At 53.3% G+C, this 20492-nt stretch overlaps 10 protein-coding genes across 10 annotated transcripts; 7 read left to right on the top strand and 3 right to left on the bottom strand.

The window, feature by feature from the left end:
- The first annotated feature begins 1012 nt into the window (after positions 1–1012).
- Positions 1013–1782, top strand: PPTG_17648 (hypothetical protein). The gene has a single exon (XM_008915590.1). It carries the CDS (start codon positions 1028–1030, stop codon positions 1523–1525), a length of 498 nt encoding a protein of 165 aa, XP_008913838.1. The 5' UTR covers positions 1013–1027; the 3' UTR covers positions 1526–1782.
- Positions 1783–1805: 23 nt separating this feature from the next.
- Positions 1806–6101, top strand: PPTG_17649 (hypothetical protein). The gene is made up of 2 exons (XM_008915591.1): positions 1806–5591; positions 5657–6101. The coding sequence occupies exons 1-2, from the start codon at positions 1860–1862 to the stop codon at positions 5792–5794; spliced, it is 3870 nt and encodes a 1289-aa protein (XP_008913839.1). The 5' UTR covers positions 1806–1859; the 3' UTR covers positions 5795–6101.
- On the bottom strand, positions 5767–6733 carry PPTG_17650 (tRNA pseudouridine(38-40) synthase). The gene has a single exon (XM_008915592.1). The coding sequence runs from the start codon at positions 6721–6723 to the stop codon at positions 5839–5841; it is 885 nt and encodes a 294-aa protein (XP_008913840.1). The 5' UTR covers positions 6724–6733; the 3' UTR covers positions 5767–5838.
- A 157-nt stretch (positions 6734–6890) lies between these two features.
- PPTG_17651 (hypothetical protein) lies at positions 6891–12565 on the top strand (the record flags this gene model as incomplete). Its single annotated transcript, XM_008915593.1, has 2 exons — positions 6891–12362; positions 12422–12565. 2 exons carry the CDS (start codon positions 6891–6893, stop codon positions 12563–12565), a joined length of 5616 nt encoding a protein of 1871 aa, XP_008913841.1.
- A 30-nt stretch (positions 12566–12595) lies between these two features.
- Positions 12596–13546, top strand: PPTG_17652 (hypothetical protein; the record flags this gene model as incomplete). Its single annotated transcript, XM_008915594.1, has 1 exon — positions 12596–13546. One exon carries the CDS (start codon positions 12596–12598, stop codon positions 13544–13546), a length of 951 nt encoding a protein of 316 aa, XP_008913842.1.
- A 26-nt stretch (positions 13547–13572) lies between these two features.
- Positions 13573–15366, bottom strand: PPTG_17653 (hypothetical protein; the record flags this gene model as incomplete). Its single annotated transcript, XM_008915595.1, has 1 exon — positions 13573–15366. One exon carries the CDS (start codon positions 15364–15366, stop codon positions 13573–13575), a length of 1794 nt encoding a protein of 597 aa, XP_008913843.1.
- Positions 15367–15585: 219 nt separating this feature from the next.
- On the bottom strand, positions 15586–17256 carry PPTG_17654 (hypothetical protein; the record flags this gene model as incomplete). Its single annotated transcript, XM_008915596.1, has 1 exon — positions 15586–17256. The coding sequence occupies one exon, from the start codon at positions 17254–17256 to the stop codon at positions 15586–15588; it is 1671 nt and encodes a 556-aa protein (XP_008913844.1).
- Positions 17257–17488: 232 nt separating this feature from the next.
- Positions 17489–18193, top strand: PPTG_17655 (hypothetical protein; the record flags this gene model as incomplete). The annotated part of the gene is made up of 2 exons (XM_008915597.1): positions 17489–17682; positions 17851–18193. 2 exons carry the CDS (start codon positions 17489–17491, stop codon positions 18191–18193), a joined length of 537 nt encoding a protein of 178 aa, XP_008913845.1.
- Positions 18194–18310: 117 nt separating this feature from the next.
- Positions 18311–19615, top strand: PPTG_17656 (hypothetical protein; the record flags this gene model as incomplete). Its single annotated transcript, XM_008915598.1, has 5 exons — positions 18311–18440; positions 18521–18575; positions 18648–18912; positions 18982–19121; positions 19183–19615. The coding sequence occupies 5 exons, from the start codon at positions 18311–18313 to the stop codon at positions 19613–19615; spliced, it is 1023 nt and encodes a 340-aa protein (XP_008913846.1).
- Positions 19616–20070: 455 nt separating this feature from the next.
- Positions 20071–20459, top strand: PPTG_17657 (hypothetical protein; the record flags this gene model as incomplete). Its single annotated transcript, XM_008915599.1, has 2 exons — positions 20071–20410; positions 20440–20459. 2 exons carry the CDS (start codon positions 20071–20073, stop codon positions 20457–20459), a joined length of 360 nt encoding a protein of 119 aa, XP_008913847.1.
- Positions 20460–20492: the final 33 nt, after the last annotated feature.

A 20492-nucleotide genomic window follows, 5' to 3' on the forward strand; every position in this document is an offset into this window, starting at 1 on the left:
TGGTCAAAATCTTTCAGTCAAGTCATAAACCATCAGTCAAAAAGTGAATAAATTACGCCGGTTACCCTTCTTAAGTACGGAAATATATATATTAAGTACGAATATTGGTTAAGTTCGTAATTTAAGCCCTAAGTTCGTATTTTATTGTTTTTTATTAGTTAAGTTCGGTTTGTATGGTCAGTGGGGGTTCAGTGGGGGTCCGAAAAGTAGACATTTACTTGCGTCTTGAAGGGAATATTGTAGACTGCCCCGTATAAAATTGGGACGTTAGGGGCTATACTAAAACATTTTTTTCTGGTGACTTTAAACTGTGAAACGTGACAGTGTGATCCACTTAGAACAAATCAAGATGGATAAGTTTTGTCACGTGTATGCATTAGTTTGTTCCCTTCATGCAAGTCTTTTGTCACTCGACTGTGTTCTGTTTGTCGAGTAATTACAGCAATGGTATAAGTTAATGTTATTGTTCGCACTGGCGAAAACGCACGTGAGGTTGGCAAAAGATGCTTCGTCACGAAAGATGTCAAGTTAAAATCGATGATGTCCCAAGACAGCTCTGTAAGGGTCCACCAGCAGGCAAATAAGTTTTGCTAATCGCATATTTTTGGGGGATTGCGGCGCTTTAGATGATTATGCACATGGTTCTTCGATACTGTTAAAGCTTTCTACAATTGCTACAATTCGTTTTTTTTTTAGTATATGCGAATATTTTGAAGTCTCTCAATAGTTCCAGGTTACACATACAGGTGAAGTACAGTCACTATAACCTACATCCCCATCGTGACAGTGTTCCCCTTAATTGGAATACAATAACACATACACACCCATAGTCGGTATTGGGGTTATTATTCTAAGAAATATTTAAACTTAAGTGTTGAGACGACAACTTGCACTGTCATACGAACAGGTGCTTTATATTTCTAAAAAAAAAAGTAACCCAAGATCGGGAAAAATTGGGTTACAAGTTAAAAAAAAAACCTCTTTTTTCGTATTATAACTTATAACCCATTCAGCACCCATTTCAATAATGCGAAGGTTCCAGTTACTCCATCGCTGCTTCACGAGGTCCTGTGCGTTGCCACAAAGCAGAGACGCCTCCGCCGTTATATCGTCTAGTGTGTTCGCCTACGCGGACGGCGCGTCTCGTGGCAATCCAGGTCGCAGTGGCTGCGGCGCTCTGCTGGTGGACCCCTCGACAGGTAGCGTGCTGGCCACAGAAACCAAGTATGTGGGCGATCTGGAGACCAACAATGCGGCGGAATATCACGGGCTCATGCTGGCGCTGCAGCTGGCACAGCAGCACCAAGCCACGCACGTGCACATCCACATGGACTCGCAACTTATCGTTCGACAGATGCAGGGCCAATACCGAGTCAAAGCCGCCAACCTGCGGACACTACATCAGCAATGCAAGGAACTTAGCGCAGCCTTTCCTCACGTGACGTTCTCACACGTGGCTCGAGAGGAAAACACCGAAGCTGATCGACTCGCCAACGAAGCTATCGACGAGTATGACGGACGATAACTGACCCACCACGACCAAACTAGACTTGTCAGCAATAGATGAAGAGATATCCTACCGCGCTTGCACAATCCACACCCAAGCGGAGCTGTATCAACATCCTGTATTGATAATGCCATTGTGGAGAAGACACCTACTGGCAGTTGGTTATTGCATCGTATTGATCATTCTTGGATACTCACCACCAATATTATCTAGGTAGTACTTGAGCCGCTCGCTGCAACTGTGATTGAAAAGGTGCTTTATGTGGCAAAATGCAATCGTTTTTGTACATTTCGGGTTTCTGTTCTGGAAAAAGATGTCATCTTGAAGCTTCTGACAAGTCGCTAATCTTGACATGGGGAACAAGGCGAGCCGCCCGACGACGGCCTCGCAGCAGGCGCTGGAGACGCTGCTGTCTCGTCCCAGTGCCTTACACCCAGGACTGTTCTCACTGCATGCTACTGCGCATCACGGCGTACCAAGCAACGCCAAAGTTCTGGCCTTCTGTGGCCTACAGGGGATTTTGGCAGTCGGCACTGCATCTGGAGCCGTAAAACTCTACGGGGCCGACGGATTGGAAGTTCTACTGGAAGGACCCGAGTCTGCGTCGCACTTGGCCGTGGGCGTCACGCATCTCCAGTTCACAGCACGCCAGCGACTGGTCGTAGGCTACACGGACAGTTCCCTACGCGTTTTCGACTTGGCATCAGGCGCTGTGCTCTGCTGTGTATCAGACGCATGGACTACGAGCGTCCTCACGTGTCTCGAGACCTTAAAGTACACTAATTTCCCTTTCTTTTTCGTGGCTACGGACGACGGCGACGTCCACGTCGTGCATGAAGAGACCGGCAGAGTCAGCACGTACGCCATCCGTCCACAGGATCTGTCAGTGCCCAATGCCGAGGGCATCACCGCCATGGCAACTCACCCAAGAGACGGCAATCTGCTGCTCATCGCCTACGACACGTGCCTTGCCGTGTTGCTGTGGGACTTCGCCAAGCGTAAAGTGGTGCGCGAGTTCACCCTGTCGGGTAAAGCGCACAAAGTGGCGTCTCCGCAGTCGTCACTTCCGCCATCTGAGTCTTCGGGTGACGGAGAGCTCGTCTACAACTCGCCACAGTCTCTATCCTGGCACTCGAGTGGTAAACGATTCGTCGCGGGGTACAAACACGGAGGCTTTGCAGTCTTTCGGGTGGATAAACCTCATGGTTTGTATCGTTATGTAGATGGGAGTGCACCAAGTGACCAGGTGACGCCTGTGAAGCAGATCAAGTGGATCTGTGCGCCGCCAACATCCAAACATGTTGCTCTTCCTGGCGCGATCGTCTTTACTGGAGGTCGTTCGGAGCCTACAGAGTCCAATCTACTGACTCTAGTGCACCCACCGAGCGATGTACGCAGCAGTGACGACACACTGACAGATCTCTTCAAAGCAGAGAAGTTGACTTGGCTTGTAGCCACGATCGAGTCGGCCAATCACGCAGAGATCGCAGCGTTCGAGAGTGCGCAGGACCAAGTGGATTACAGCAACAAAATAGCTCCACTCTCTCTCATTGTACTCTCAGGAAACCCACTGGACGGCTGCTTGCCGACTGTAAGTGTGCAGAACTTGCCATGTTTTGTCAAACTCTGCGACGGCGACAGAGAAGAATGGGAGTGGCGGATGGACAGACTCCCAGAAGCTGCAGTTATCCCGCCGCTACTGCAACTTAGTCCACTCAAGACGTTTGCACTTGTGAATCTTGTTCACTCTGACAGCACATTACAGGACGACTTGTACTCCGCGTGGAACCAAGCGCAATATAACCCTCTGTTCCGCTTGGCTGAGAGTGGAGACTTTGACTGGCCTATCAATGGCGGCAGCGTGCTGGAACCGATGCTCAAGGGATTCCTTGCTACTAGTGGCGCTCCGGGTATTGCACCAAACAGTATGATGCTAGTGACAGGCCACGCCAATGGCTGCGTGTTCATCTGGGAGGCTCATACAGCTGGAGATCGCCTCAGTAAGGGTGCGATTCGCTTGCTTCATGTTGTGGATACACCACTACAGATGTCTCCTGCCCCAGTCAACCCAGAGATAACTTGTCTGACATTTTGTACCGACTCGCGCACTCTTGTGGTTGGCTTTGCGTCTGGAGAGATCGCCATTCTGGAGTTTGGGCAGTTGAAGCCACGTCCGTCGACTGACGAGACCCAGCAAGACCCAGCAGCACAACAACAGAGCTCGTCGACAGATACCGTGGGCTTCCGCACGTTGTTCTCCATCCACGTACACTCCGAGCCGATCTCGAAGCTGGTGATGTCGTCCTTGTATGGATACGTGGCTATAGCGGACGCAGCGGGGATGGTGTCACTTGTCGAGATCAAGACGCAGAACTTCCAGCTCTTAGTGTGTGATATCTCTCCGACTGGGGACGAGTCCATGTCGGTCGATTCCTTGCTGATGAGTGAACTAGTGCAAACGACTGAGATCCCTGGGAGTGGATCGTCGACTTCGCAGCCTCTGGGGAGCAGCAAAAGCGGCAGAGGATCACCAGGTAAAGCAAACATTCACAGCGGAGACGCGACTCAGACCGCGATACAACACCGCGAAGTGATTCCTGTGCTCTTCGTGGGACGTGGCAGTGGGAAACTGGAAATGTTCCATGTGCAGTCAGCCACAAAGATGGGAGAAACGCTCGTGGACCCGGACAAGACCACAAGTTTGTCTTCAATCATCATGGTAGACGGTGGTGGCAACCGAATCGAAATCCCAGGGCGCAAGTGGGTGGAACAAGGAGAGAAGAACTCAGATTCTGCTGCTGCTGTGTCGTCGGATATGGTGGAGCCACAGCTAGCAGAAGCCCGACAGCAAAATGTCGCTAGTGAAGGCACTAAGGATCAGTTGACTCAGCCAGTATCCAGTGCGGATTTTGAACTAACGCAGCATCTTGTGACGACAGCAAAGGAAGAACGATCGAGGTCTGAAGTAGCAGTTCAAGCTGTGGAAACGTCGAGTTGGGAACAGAGGAATCTCGTTGAGGTTCGAGCTCCTCCCGGCTCGCTTGGTCTGCATCTTTTCATGGAGATCGAGCAACACGCCGTGGTGAAGGGGTTTGCAGAGGACAGTGCCACCGCCGAATTGTTCACCGCAAAGGGAATTGGCGCTGGTCACACTCTCACAGCGATTAACGGAGTGGACGTGACTTCACTCGACCGTGATCTAGTATGTTCTGTGCTTGACAAACTTCGGGAACACGAAAAAGTCCTGGACTTCGCTGAGGGTTTCAAGGAGGTACCTGCTAGCAGTGAAGCTGGAGCCTCTGACGTTCTGGTTGAGCATTCAAGGAGCGTAGCGGAGATTGAACAGCCACGATTCTTAGTCTGTGCGTGTGGCAGGATGATCCACATAGTCCAAGCCTCAGTTCCACGAGCAGCGGAGATGGCGATGGGTCCTAAGGACATTCCAGCTCAACCTCTTGCCAGTATCGAGCTGCATGGGTCTGTGCTAGTGGCTTCTGTGGTTCGAGTCCCGGTGGGTGAAGGTGTGGAGAACTGCCTCGCTGTTATCGACCAGAGTAACCACGTGTACATCCTCTCGCTACTGTCCTTAAAGCCAATCTGGAAGACGGACGGCAACTTTGGCTCTGGATTGGGTCGCTCCGGTCTGGTTGACGGCGTCCTGTCCGATATCTCGTACGGTGGAGAGCTCGTAGTGGCCAATACTTTCGGTGAAGTGGAGCGCTTCTCTCTGTTCGCTGAGGCTACAGCGATGGAGAACGCGATGCTGGAGCGCAAGTCTATCAAGACGCGACTGCATCTGACTGAACGTGTAGCCCTCTTCAACCAAACAGCGCCCCCTTCATCGACAGATAGTGGGAAAAAGCGGGGAATAGCGGATGCGGGCAAAATGTTCAAGAAACTGGTACTCAGCGTCACTCAAGAGGCCACAGACTTGAACAAAGTGTTCCAGTTTTCGACCGAAGAAGATGAGCGCAAGAAACTGATGGGAGATCGAACTTCTACTGCTAAAGACACTGAGAGCGCCACTGCAAAGACTGAGACGGGGTTAAATGCGACAAAAGATACCCTCATGCAAGCGCAGCAGGTAAGAATTCAAGCTTGCATCATCTATTTCCGTGATATTTTACTTACCGGTATTTTTTATCATAGCGACTCGCGGAGCGTGGGGAGAAGCTGAACGATCTGGGACTCAAGACGGAGCAAATGAAGAAAACATCCGAAGATTTCTACCAGACGATGAAGGCTTTTAACGAAAAGAACGCCAACAAAAAGTGGTATGAATTCTAGGTTCTGGATACCTTTCCTTCTAACAAAATGGATACATTGTCGAGTTAGTCGTATTTGACCCATACCAACGTAAGTCCTTGCGATGGTGCGCCCTGTCCTGCTTTTCCTCGATTCTTAGCTGCTAGGATCACTGGAATGTCATCGGGTTTCAGTCTCCCCAAGCCAACATCGACGATGGTACCCACCAAGATCCGCACCATCTTGTACCTGAACCTGTTACCCTCAAAGACCAGACGTATCCTCATGGCTACATCTTCTTGGTACTGAGCGTCTCCTCTGTCATTTAAATTGTCCGAATGAAGCTCAATCGTTGAGACTGTGCAGATGTTGCCTCGCTCTTTGTCCACAGGTTTCTGGGGCGTGAAGGACGAGAAGTCTTTCGTCGTGGGTGGCGCCATCAAGTGATTGATCGCTTGCTGCATCTTGGCTACATCCAGAGGCTTGCGAATGTACCACACATTGCGACGATGAGCTACAGGACGCAGACCACCAGCGATCAGCTCGTACTCGTAACGTTTGCGTTTGGTGTCGCCGCGTGGGTCGAAGTCAGCCTCTGCCTCCGTCATTGTAGCCATCCTGCGACACAGAACGTCATCAGGAAGGCGCGTGTTGAGAGCATCGCGGAAGACACGGTCCGACTCAGTGCATTGACTGACAAACACCATCACCTGACCCAAAGCATGTACACCACTGTCCGTGCGCGAGGCGAAGCGCAGTCTGGGCAGCTCCTTCTCGCCCGTAGTACGATTTAGCGCGTCCTCGATAACCTCCTGCACGGTGCGCATGGAACCAGGTTGGTCTTGCGCCTGGGACCCGTAGAAGTCAGCGCCGTCATACTCCACCACACAGCGACGGCGAATCCACGGACCATTAGCGTTCACGCGGAGGAAGGCGCTGGGTGGGATGCGAAGCTTCCGACCACCACTCATGAGTTGCTGGTCAAACACCGAAATGGCTACATTCTGCTTGGAGTCGACCAATCAGCGATCGTGTCCCTTGGCATGGATACATGTAACCTCAAACTGCCATATTGACGTTCCGAGTCTATTTCCTGCTCTTTGGTGGCGCAAAATTCTGCATTTTCTGTCGAGTTTTCATGCCTCCACCTCCGCTAACCATCAAGACCGATGCGTCTTCGCGAGGTCGCTCCTTCCCAACGCCGTTCAAATGCAGCGGAGACTTTTGCGGCTTTGCATTACAGCTGAGCCGGGCGGACCCCATGAACGCCCATCGAGCTGGAGGAAGACGAGCTGCTGCGCCGCCGCCTCAAGCTGCAGCAGCGTCGGCTCTGTCGCTTTTATTCACGAAGGAGGAACTGCGGGTGCTTGGAGATGCGAATCTCAGTCGACTGGTGACGGCCATGGAAATCGCGCAGTCGACAGGCAAGGGCATCGACGGGAAGCTACTGGAGGGCGGAGATCTGTGTGTCATCACATACAAGTCTATTGCATTGGGTAGGAGCAACAAGGAGCATCTACAGAAAGCTACACAAGGTGCTAGTCAACTGCAGTCCAGCGTTGACTCGCCGACCAAGGCTGGACGGCGACAGCAGTCGCGTCTGCTGGACAACACACTGGCTCAAGAGCTGCGTGAGAGCACACGAACGCGTGTATTTGGAGAGATGGACGGTGTGGCTAACTACTACCGTCAAGTGCGAGTATGTAGCGACTGCTACTCTGTCTACGCGCTGTTGGACCAGGCACGGCAGATGGCAGCCGGACCGCTCGCACTGGACGAGAAGGTGCAAAAGAAGCAGCAATTGAAGAGGAAGCAGCAGCAGATTAGTCGGAAACGAGGTTTGATCGAGGAGAAGTGGGAAGAGCGTGGGACGCAGGAGGTTCACGAGAAAGAAGCAGTTCTATTACGTAAACGTCACGATGGCTCGAAACTCAAGCAGTTAGCGGATGTAGCAGAATCACTCGACACAACTGAAGAAACAGACAGCTCTTCCACTTTACCAGTTCTTGCAAACAGCAGCAATAGCACCAGAAGCAACACTGACCTCTTCAAAGCGGGCAATGGCAAGGCTAGCAGTAAACACACAGTCAGCATGCCCTCACTGCAGAATCCTGAGACTGCTTCACCGAAGAATATCAAATCTGCATCAAGTGTCTCGATGAACCAGCCACGTGACCAAAAGCAATTACTGCGCAACAATGATACTTTTGTGGGTATAGACAACTACTTGCGCGGCGTCAGCAAACGCATCGAGGCTTCGTCACTCGAACCAGACCAGCTCTTTCGAGAAGGAGGAGCCAACACGAAAAACTCCTCAAAAATTGACAGTTATGGGGGTCCGGCATCGATTCTCCTCGTCTCCTCGGACACCGCAGTGCTAGACGACGTGCATCGGATGCTGCGCAGTTTCTCTTCGCCCACATTTGAGCTCGAAGTCGAAAGCATGACAGACGGTCGACAAGCTCTGCGTGTGGCTCAAGATTTCGACTACGACGTGATCCTCGTGGAACGAGATTTGGCACAAGGCGACATGACGGGACTGGAATTCTCTCGGTTGCTGAGGCAGTCGCAGCTCAAGCGCAGAATTCAAGCCAAAGTCACGAGCCCCACCACTATCCTCTGCTTAAGTTCACAGACGACGCCCGACGATCTTCAGCTGTACAAGGACAGCGGCATGGATGGCTGCATCGGCAAGCCAGTGCATAGCGAGTCGCTTCATCACACGCTTCAAGCAGCACTTCGCGCACGGATAGCTCACTTGTCGCGTCCAAGGCCGACAGGAAACGAGGAAGTGTATGCAGCTACACTGGCGCTCGCCAAAGCGAAAGAGGAGCAACGAGCGCGACAACGTCGACATCGACGTCGACTGGAGGCTTCACACTCACTGGCAATGCCTGGTCTGGCCGACATGGACTCACGTGATGACTATGCGCATGGGACTTTTCAAATGGATGCCGAGACTTCCATTCCTTTCTGTGTCATGGGTGGTGCTCGAGCGAGTGTAGTTGACAAGATGACAGGCCCCACGGACTCGAGCGAGGCTTTCTTTAACCTGGTTGTTGTTCACGACCTGTATGACACTTGGGAGCGTTTGCAGATTCTACTACAGTCACTGGTAACACGTTATCGTGGTCGGGTGCAGGTGCTTCTATGGAATTATCCGGGTCAGGCGTACACAACGTGGAGGAGAGGAACTTTGCTGAATAATACTTTCCATGTGGCGTGTCTTACTGCGCTACTTGGTCACGTGACTGGAGCGTCGGGGGGCGATCGACTGCTCCGAGACAAGCCTTATCATCTCGTTGGACTCGGCAATGGAGGTAACATTGCCTTGAGTTTCTGTTGCTCAGCTCAGCCACGTGACGCGAATACCCGATCACTGGTACTACTCAATAGTTTTGCTCATGTCGACGCACAACTTGCCCAGTTCTTACATGACAGCGCCAAAGTATTGACGTGTACGCCCGAGTCACGCCCAGATCTCCCTGTGTATTTCCACGCCCGATTCCTCTTCTCATCGACGTATCTCGCACGAGTATCCACGCCTCTGGCACTCAATCTGTACACGGCCGTACTCAACCCCATCACACTCGAAGGTCGACAGGCTCTTACGCTCGGCGCGTTAGCACACCACGATCTCCGACCGGATCTCAAGCATCTTCGCGTTCCTCTGATATCGCTTTGCTCGGTTCAAAACGGCCTGATTGATGTTGAAAGCCAGGTCGAGACAGTCTTGGCTCTGGCAAATCTGGAGCTTGTGGACTCAATTGGTAAAGTATTGAGATATCGACGCGTCAAGTCTGTGCAACGACATTCTGCTGGCCATAGCAAACGTCCCGGTTGTGTTATTTGGCTCCCTGGCGGCCACGAATCTTTACAAGAATGCAAACAAGACGTCCTCGTGTTGTTAGAGCAGCTCGTCACTGGATTCCATGAACTAAACGACGTTCCTCACGGTACGAGTCGGAAACTACAGCAATTATCACCGGAGAAGCAGAAATCGAGATGTGAGGACGAACCACAGCGAGGAATCTCCGACAACCAAAGCAAGAAGAACGAGAAACCCCAGCGGAACTTCGAAGACGCTTTCATCGACCGTGTATTGACTACAGTCAACGAGGCTGTGCCTACCAACACACAGAAGCCGTTGGATGCACAGTGGCGACTCCACCAGCAGCAGATCGCTGACCAGGCAGCTCTGGAGTCTTCCGTGGGTATTACCAAGACTCAAGCAACAAACTCTCACTCGAACCAGCTCGGATCATCCAAACCGTCCAAGCTCATCGCCCTCACGACGTGGGATCCCACCACACCAGCCTTTGAGCGCATTAGCACTAACGTCGTGTACCAACCAGGTGCCGGCAGTAAAATCTACCCGTTGCTGCCTGAAGTGAAGGAATACATGGGCTGGCGAGTACGTCGCAACCAGAAACGACTGCAGCGCATGGCTGCAATGGCTCGAGTAATTCAACGAGCTTTCCGAGCCTTCTACGCGCGTACACTGACACGACGACTGCACCGTGAAAAGTGCGCCGTCAATCTGCAACGTCTGTGGCGAGCCCGCGTCGCTCGCAAGCGATACAAAGGCCTCAAACGTGAAGACTGGGCCGCTCGTTTGCTCCAGCGTCACTGGAGAGGGAAAATGGGACGGACGTCGTACAAACAGCGCATGTTGGAGTACTTGGCAGCGTTGGACATCCAGCGAATCGCACGGGGTTGGCTCGCACGACGTTCCGTGCTGCGTCGACAACAACAGATCCACCGATCGATTGTACGAGTCCAGCAGCTAATGAGGCGATACGTAGCACGCATGAAGATGTTCAGGCAACGACGTCGGCGTAACGCAGCTATGAACATCCAGCGTGTGTTCCGTGGACTGCTGGGACGTCGACGATTCGCCCGCGAGCGCGAGAAGTTCCTCTTCTCCAAGACTCAGTCTCAAGGTCTGACGTTCGGTAAGCAGCTACTGCTCGAGTACAAACTCTACGGCACAAAGTTGCAGAGTGACGTCGCGCTGCTTGCACGCGAGAAAAGTGACGTCGAAGCGCAGGCCGAGAAGCTGGTTAAGGAGATCTGTGAGTTTGACGAAGGCATCCGATTACTGGAGACCGAGCTGCTGGCTCTGGGGAAGGCGGAAACGGATAGCAACGCACCGGGTGGCGTTAACCGAACGCTGGACGAGACGGCGAAGTGGGCACTACGCGAGCAAAAAATGCGACTGGATCGAGAATTCTCGCAAATGCTCGCACAGATCGCCCAACGTCGAGAAAAACTCGCGACACTGGAGGAAACACTGGCACGTGTCGACCAAGAGAGACTGCGGAAAGAGGAAGAACTCAAGGCGCTTGAACGGAAACTGGTATTGTTGCTTGATGAGCAGCAGAAGGAGCTGGCGCGCATTCGTGATAAGCAGGAAACACGCTCTCAACTCGCACTAGATCTAATCCCGCCAGGGTCTGTTCTCCCGGGCACGATGGCATCAGGACCTGGTAGTGTCTTTGCGAATAGTCCTGTGCCTGGTGGTCCCATAACGTTGAGTCCAACCGCCAGCGCATTCGGACCTGGCAGTGGATTCCGTACAACACCTGGTGCCGCTACTCAAGGCTTTACATCGCAGCAGCGACAAGAAGCCGCTTCACTCATGGAGTCAACCGAGACGATGATGAAGTTCGGCTTTATGTCCATGTCCATGACGTACTTTAGCAGTATGAACATGGTGCGTGCCATGCGGAAGATCGGTGCGCACCACTTGACACTCGACAGCGCTGCGGCTGTATCACAGCAGCGGTGGCCCGAAAATTCTGCAGCCGAAACGCAGTCAAAGACGTTAATGAGTCCTGCTGGTTTTCAGCCCGGCATCCCACCCGGAGCGTTCCCAGGACAGCAACCGATGCAAGTGGCGGGTTGGAGTGTGAGCGACGTCGGTCGTTGGCTCGATACGTTGGCGTTGGCGCAGTACAAACGCGCATTCGCCGACGCCACAGTGGATGGAGCTCTACTGCTTCATCTCACGGACGACGACCTGCGCAACACTCTGGGTATGGAGCACCGACTGCACCGCAAGAAGGTGCTCACGGCGGTGGAGGAGATGCGAGTGCGTGAGCGCAACCAGATGAGACAGCTCTTCGGAGACGGCACCGGCGGCATCGGTGCCAATCCTGCAGTCTCTGAGGCGATTGCTATGTCGAGTAACAGTCCTGTGAGAACGGTACCAGCAACCACCGCTAACCCGGTCAATGCCGTCTCGAATCCCGTTCCTACGTCGTCCGTTAGTCCGCCACCAGGTTCGAGTGCTTCTCCTCCTCCTGGTGCAGGTCGAGTGGTGGTCTCGTTCAACGAGTTCTGCAGTCTCGTACGCCACGGTAAAGTCAAGCAGATTCGAGAAGCTCTGCAGGATGTCCCCGAACGGAAGTTTGATCCGCTGACGGTCAAGACGCCGTTCGCGCCGGGCACAGGCACCATTTACAACGACCAACTGGAGAAGAGCGTCTTCCACGTGAACAAGGGCGACGACAACGGCAACTCGCCTCTGCTGCTAGCTGCGCAGAATAACCATCTCAAAGTAGCACAGTTGCTGCTGTCCAAAGGCGCCAACCCGGACCACCAGAACGTACGTGTCGATGTTATCTTGTGCGCTAAAGTCTCCGCTAACTCTCCTGTTTCTTGCAGAGTCACGGTCACACGGCAGGTCACTACGCTATGGCCTACAGCTTCTTCGACCTGGGCGCGTGGCTGTTGGATCCTGATAAAGGAGGCGGTCGTGACGATATTCCGAACGAAAACGGCCTCACCGCCTACGACGGTCTCAATTGAGTTCGTGCACCTTGGGGCAGAGAAACGGCGATGATAACGACATGGACGTGGCTCTCCACCAAGCCCAACGGCGTCTTGGCGGCTTTGGTGGCGCTTCAGCCGCCGGACGGAGATGCAGAGAAGACCCCGACGTCGTCTGAGATCCCGGTCGCCATCCGTTGCGTCGTGTTGATCATGGAGCTGGCGTTGGTCAGTGGTGGCGCGTTCCTGCTGCTACTGAGCAGCTCCGTCTTTGGAGTGCTTATACGCAGCCTCATTGGCGGCGATGTTGCCGCCCACCTGTGCGAGTCTGCAACGTTCTGTTGGGGTCTAGTAGCGTTTATGAGCTGGTTCTTTCAACAGCCGAAACGGGAGCTTGCACGAAGACTCGAGGGGTTCAGTTGGAGCAGCGGGAAGACTTGCTTGGCTTCAATATTGCTGCACTCTGTGGCCGTGATGGTTTTAACGTCGTGGGCAGAAAACCAGGAGCTGGTGTCGTGGAGTAATGTCGAGACGGCGGTGCGTCGGTCGGACGGATCCGTCGCCACAGTGGAGACAATACAGAATCTTCTACTCGCACCGATCAAGGAAGAGCTCTTCTTTCGAGGAGTGATCATGCTGGTGTGTATCAATCGACTGCAGAGTCTCAATCGCAGTGCGTGGATCTCCAGCTTCTTGTTCGCTGCCATTCACCTGGTCAACGCACGGCATGTCGGGACGCAGTATTCCGTGAGTTACGTGATGGTCCAAGTGGTTTGGGCGTGGCTAGTAGGACTCTTCCTGGCGCTCAAACTTGCCGTCTCGGGGTCACTGACTCAGTGTCTAGCGCTTCATGTGATCAACAACATTTTTGCATTATCAGTGTCCAAGACAAACGCGATGGACATGACCCAACCAGCAACGACCTGTTCTGTGATCGCATCGTTGGCAATCTACGTCATAGCAATTGCCAGACAACTGCAGCTTCTTAGCAACAACCAGGCAGGTCGGAAGGACAAATGAGCAAATATTGATTCAACTTTATCTCCCTATTTCGTCCCTTGTGTCGTCCCTAGCCTTTCGTCGAGATGCGCTCGATCCTCTTCGTCCTCCACCGTCTCATCAAGCTGTTCAGCGATGATACGTGCGATGAAGGCGGCTACAATGATGTTGTAAGTTCGACGCAGACGATACGTGGCCCACTCCATGGCAACCACGTGCACGAACGACCCGGGCACTTGGCTAGAGAACAGTGTGCGCCAAATGGTGCACGTGAAGGTGAGTGCGGCGCCAGGTACGAGCGGTAAACCGATTGAACTTGCAGTTGCAATAGCGACGAGTCCAATGACGCGACCAGGAGTGACGATGTCGCCCATGCCGCTCGTGTAGGCCATGAAGATCGGCGCTACCACGAAGAAGACCGCCGTTCCGCACAGGCACAGAGATACGCCCATACAAATAGTGAACTGCGCCATCGTACGTGAAACCTGTCGAGATTTCTCCAAGCTGCGAAGAAGCACGGGGGTTGTGGCCAGATAGTCACCCGTGGCCAGCATAAAGATGACTCCAGGCATGAGGAACCACGTGAACTTCAACGGGTTGCGTCGCACTAGAACCACGTACAAGACGCACGCCACGAAGACGAAATTGGCGACCAGCGCGACGACCATCGTGATTGCGAAGTAGAGCGAGTCGCGCATCGCTTCCTGCGAGATCTCGCCTGTCATGATGGAATAAGTCATCATAGACAGCGTCCCGAGAGGAATGTACGGCACGAGCCAGTTGAGGATCATCTCGAGCACCACGTGGACCTGGTGGATGAGAACCAGCGCGTGATTCGGCTCTCCACTGGCTGGATCGTACACTGCCATGAGTGTCGCTCCGATGATCATGCTGAAAATGGTGACGCCCAGGAACTGCACAGACACGAAGGCGCTGGTGACGTTTTCAGTGAAGAAATCCCCGAAGAAGAGCACGATCTGAGCCGCCAAACTCTGAGTATCTGGGAACACGCCGCTAGTCGACGCAAGTGACAACTGCAGATCACTTGGAAACCCCGTGACGTTGGTAGCCGTGAGCACTTGACCGTCAATAAACGACTGAGCCGCACACTCGTCTTGTCTAGAAAAATACTTGCCGTTCGGACATCGTAAAATGAACTGGAAGTTCGTGGTGGCTACTGGAGGATCAGCTTTGACCCCGAACGATCCAGAGAAGCAGAAAGCCACGGCCACTGCGACGCAACTGGCGATCAGAGCTGCGAGGACGAAGTAAATGGCCAAACGTACCATGACGGCGCGAGTTTTATCGGACACCACCAGGTTAGCGAAACATTTTGTGACGCTTGTGAAGATTAACGGCAGCGTGAGGCATTCCAGTGCCCGAATCAGGAGAGTTCCTAGCACTCCGATCCAGAGTTGAGCGTCCTCACTGACAGGGTATTTGTTGAGCACTGCACCAATGACGAACCCAATTACACCTGCGATGGTTGTCAGCCACAGACTCGGGGTCTTGTAGTACAAATCCACCAGCATATCGTCCTGTTCGGTGGGTATAGTCATGTGTGTTGTCACACCAGGCCAGGGTACACCTTTGTTGGTGTGGAACGTTGACATGGGGTCTCGGAACTGAGCTGTGGCGGACGGGCTCATCGTCATCGTCAGCGGTTCACGATCACGTCTGCTAGTGCTATCGAGCGGTAAACCACCACTGTCGTCCACAGAGCTGGATGTCGCTGTATCAACCGACTCGACCGGAATTCCTGCGGCCGCCGCCCTGGTCGCTGCATTCGTCAGACGTTCCTCTTGTCTAGACTCCAGGAAACCATCGAATTGCCAGTCCATCGCTTCGGCCGACTTCAACGGACAGCTCGGATGTCACTAGCAATGGTGCAGTGTCGCTCGAACAGGGCTGGTTGATTCAACACCACACGACAGAAATGGCATCGGTTGTTTTGGACAGCCAGGGATGGCTCGAAACCCCCTGTCGGATGCTATTTTTCAGCCGTGTACACTCGCCACGGTCTCACTTTAATTTTACTTCACGCTCGGACACATAGTTTTCTATACCCAGTTCTCGCTGTGGATCATCCCCATCACTCGTTGTTGGCGTAAGTCTGGTGCTGGTGCCTCCTGCGTTGGAACAGCGGGGTCTGTCTCTGCTACTACTGCTGGTTGAGACTCGAAATAATGTGCAATCACCAGTGCAACCAACGCGTTATTCGTGACGTTCACGCAGGCGACAAACGGCCCCGTGATCCACTCCAGTGCCGCTAAAAAGGCGAGTAACGCGGCACGTGGTCCAGCAGAAATGCCAAATACAGCGCCTAGAGTCGTCGCCAGAGTCGCGGTCTTCGATCCTGCAGGCAGCGGTGACACGACGCTGGCGATTAAGGCGTTGGCGAACACCATAGCTATGGTGGTCCTTGTAGAGTGCGTCACTGCCAGTTCGTCGCTGGTTATACTTGCAGTAGTGAGCACAAACAGACAGCTGACAGATAGATAGAGCGCCGTGCCCGTCTGGTTGAGTACTGAGCCAGTAGAGCACACGACGAAGGCCAGCTTCGAAGAAACACGCTTGCTTGATAGCATACAGGAGACGGTGGCTGGCAGCGCGACGACGGACGACCCAGAACTTATCGCTAGTAGTTGCGCGGGCAAGAGGTGCTCCAAGAACGAGAACGGGTTGGATCGGGTGAATACTGCAACCAGGCAGATCATCACCACCACGTCGAGAACCAGAGCGAGCAGCAGCACAGCCATGAAAGCCAAGACGACAGCGACTGCAGTGTTGTCGTCATTGTGGTCTGAAGAGGAATTCGGTGATGATTGCAGTAATACACTGCTGAACATGAAGGCCACAGTCATAGGAAGATACTTTTGCAGCCACGTCAGCACGCGACATATCAACGCTCCAGTCTGAGCGATCAGTTGCAGCAACACAAACTCCTTCTGTTCCTCATCTTGTCTGTGACTGTCCTCGTCTTCATCTTGTGCTGTATCTGCAACAGCGAAGCCTGTGAGCGCCACTCCAAGCGCGATCCCTCCCACCACGAGACTCAATACGTCTCCATCGACGAACGCGGCTCCTAAACTTTCGGGGAAGACGCTCTCCGCCACCTTGACGACCTGTTCCGCAACACTCATGACGTCGGTCATTGAGTTCACCACGAACGTATGTGCAACATCGTCGACCACGAACGTCGTGGCATTTTCAGCGCACATCAACGTGCCGTCGCTCTGCAGTGCCATCGATCCATTGGCAACTGCACCGGGGCACACGAAGCCCACCGTCGCTCCGGCCGGGAGCCCCCAGATCTGCGCGAGGAGAGCGCTGTTGGGCACGATGCTCTGTAAGGCCACGGCCAGGAGCGCACCTAGCAGACTGGCGAGCAGCGTGGCCAGCGCGAAGGCTGCGAGTGTCGCTCCCGCGATTTGCACCCACCGAGTCTGCGGAGTCTTGAACTGCTCGTGCGCCACTTGCGCTCCCGTTAGTACGGCCTGTAGCGCCGTTGCGGGTAGTGCAAGGCACACAAAGGCGTTAAGCAACAGGTCGCCTGGTAGCCGCAACAACCAGCGCACAGCTGCCGCGGAGCGCACGCCCGAAAGCGCCACGCCCAGCGACACGAACGCGCCGCCGAACACTCCCAGGAAGAGCGGAAGCAGCCGCGGCACCGCCACGCGACAGAGAGAGCCGTCGCCGCCGCCGGTCGGAGGCGGAGAGGAGGACGGCATCGCGACAAGAATGCCATCGTGCAGGGGATGACCAGCTCACATGTAGAAGAGCGTCAGCAGGGTGAGGTAGAGGATACCACAGCACATGGTTGTCGGAGTGGCAAGTGCTGAGTGAGCTTTGATCTTCTGGGGCTTTAGACTTGAAAATTGTATGTCATGATCAAGATATCATCTATCTAGTCTAGGTTATGTAAACCACATTGTTGTTTGTCAACGTTCCCAGTTGTTAAGTATGTCGTTTCGGGGTGGACGCGCTCGTGGAGGACGCGGATGCCGTGGAGGACGTATAGGTGGCCAAGGTGGTGGTCGCGGCGGCGGATTCCCCGGGCTTACCGACCGGAATGGCGACTACTTCAGCTGCGAGGTTCAATCGAGCGCTAACGTGTCAATCATCCGCTTGACGAACACTAACACCAAGGATATTTGGTAACCAATAAACATTCCTCGCGTTAATTCTAAGTTGTGTTTGATACGATCGATGAAGGACGAGCAAAGTGACGACGCAGAGTGTGCTGGACTATAGCACCAGACACAAAACGCGTTACAACTGGGGAATTTGCACCGTGTCATCACAGCAGCCTTGATATGGTGTAGTGCATGTTATCCATGTGTATCTCCATGTGAATCCCGATCTGATATCGTGGATATGCTGCTAGGACGTGTAGATGAAAATCTCGCTGAGATCGGACAAAGCAACATTGGAGCGCTCACGCTGAAGCACGTGCACTCTCCGTATTTCATGAAGCTCAAGCTGACGCTTGTTATCGATGGGAAGCTCGGTAAGTGGTCTTTCCCGTTGACACCCGAGGATGCGAGCGCTATCCACAAGCGAGAGACTGAAAAAGAGGCTGAATTCGCAAGTAACACGTCACAGTCGAGTGACTCAAACTCGTGCGAAGAATCAGGGTCTATTCTCCAACCTACAGAGCAAACCTAGATCATCGTGTTACCCCAATTACAAAGGAGAACACAATGGTAGATTTCATTGTTTAGCTTATTTTTCTAGCTCTCCTTCAAAGTATCCACAGTAGATGGTACAGTGTACCATGGTTTCATGTCACTTCAATCTGCCATCATCCACTCTGATCTCATTTGGCGATCAACCATGGCTCAGCCCAACACGCCGACACCGACGCAGCTCTTAGCGCGCAGCAAGCGCTTCTTCTACGGCGCGACGGCCGCCGGTGAGTAGCTCTACATCTTGCCTGTCTATCTACACTTCCTCCTCCCATTATATCGCCTTCTAACCAACATTATGGCTCAGTAACTGGCACATTCCGAGCACTGGCGGACGATGAAGTGCGCGTTGTATTCTGGAGGTGAAGACGCTAAGAGGCTGCAGGGTGTTTGTATTCTTTGCAAGTCTAACAGATCACTCAATGCTGCTACAGGAGCATGAAGGTGCTGCTGATCATGGCTGCTGTGTTGTCTGCCGTGCTGCATTTGCTGCTGCTGCCCATCGAGTGGATCAGCATGATCTTCCTGAGCCCCGAGACGGTGGACGCCACTGTTCGCGCCTTCCGCTATGCAGCTGCCTCCACGATCCCGTTCCTGCTCGTTGGTGCGTGCCGCGCCTTTAGCGTCAGTATGTTCGAGAACGCCTTCTTTGCGGGGCTCGCAACACGTGACACGGAACTCGTCAAAGCGATTCGAAAGGTGCAGTTGTAAGATAATGTGAGGATATACTGTATTAGCACTCACTTATATTCGCTTGTCACTTTGCAGAAAAAAGCAATCTACTGGGACTGGGAGTACGTCCGTCACTTGATGCGCTTCGGACTGCGACAACTGGGCTTTGGCCTCGTGGCACTGGTGGCAAAGCCTCTTCTGGGTGTGCTGATCCCCATTGCGCAGTTCGGATACCGGTAAGCTCTCCTTATTGCAGTGAATGCGTCCGTACTTCACTAACTCTCTTCTCTACGGCAGCATTCGACACATGGAGCCGGCTTTCCTTGTGCCTCTCTTCGTGGCGTTTATTCTCCCGGCCACGCGTGAGGCGGCTCTGCAACTTGTTCACGTGTGGCTTGACTCACGAGCCATGATCCGCGAACTGTACGACCCCATCATTGCTCGTCTGAAATCTGCAGCTAAAGACGGCGACCCCAACATCAGCACCGATCTACTCACCGATATGGAGATCGACGGCGAAGAGTACGATAGTCACGCGGAGAAGCGGGACTGGCGTCAAAGTGGAAGTGACGCCGCTCGGTTGGGTTTCGGACTTGTGTTCTGTTACATGTTGCAGGTGCCATATCTTGGCCCATTCACCTGGTTCGTGGGTTTTGCTGCTGCTGGACTGTTCGCCCCCGAGCTCGTTGATTTGAGCGCTTTTGGCAGCGTGAACAAGAAAATGAAGTAAACTGGAAATTGAATCTACGCAGCGCGGTGCTACAAGTTTTGTGGTTGAGCGATGATCAGCTATACCAGCAACCAGCGATTCGGAAGTGAAATTGCAGCTACTCTGAGGTAGTCCTGTCGTGACCATAGTCAATAGTGTTGTATATGAACTGACGACGTGAGTCACTACAGATTTACAGCGTGAAAAAGAAGAAAACCTGCGTCATCATTCTTATCGCCAAAACTTTGCACCTTTTTCAATGTTCGACTCAGCCAACTTTTAACTTGATTTACCTCTATTAACGAATTAGGTTAAGGATGATTATCAAGCAAATTCGTTTTGTAACATCATATGAGCACTGATTCCCGATACTTTCATTTATGTATAAATTGGTATCACCACTGTGTTTGCAGAAGGATCGGTGAGGTGGCAGTTCTCATTCGCAGTTCAAGCCGAAGTCGGAGGTAGTCAAGACGATGCTCGAGTTCCTGTCCAACGTCGACAACAACCTGTTCGTCGGAGCGGGCGTAGCCGTGGCCGCCGTGATGGTCGTCAAGTACATGAACGCACGCGCAGACGCAGCGCAGCAGCGCGCGTACGAAGCGGCCAAGGCGCGACAGGAGGCTCTCAAGGCGGAGCGCGAGAAGCCTATCAAACGACGTTTCTTCACGCCTGAAGAGCTGCTGCCCTTCAACGGTGAGGACGGCCAGCCCATCTACATCGCCGTACTGGACGAAGTGTACGACGTGAGTCGCAAGCGCGACTTCTACGGCCCGGGCGAGGGCTATCACCTGTTCGCCGGTCGTGACGCGTCCCGTGCGCTGGCCAAAATGTCGTTCGAGAAGGAGGATCTGGACAGCGATGACCTGTCAGACTTGAGCTTCATGGACAAGGAGAC

This window comes from Phytophthora parasitica, assembly GCF_000247585.1.
Source record: "Phytophthora parasitica INRA-310 unplaced genomic scaffold supercont2.73, whole genome shotgun sequence".
Taxonomy (NCBI): domain Eukaryota; phylum Oomycota; class Peronosporomycetes; order Peronosporales; family Peronosporaceae; genus Phytophthora; species Phytophthora nicotianae.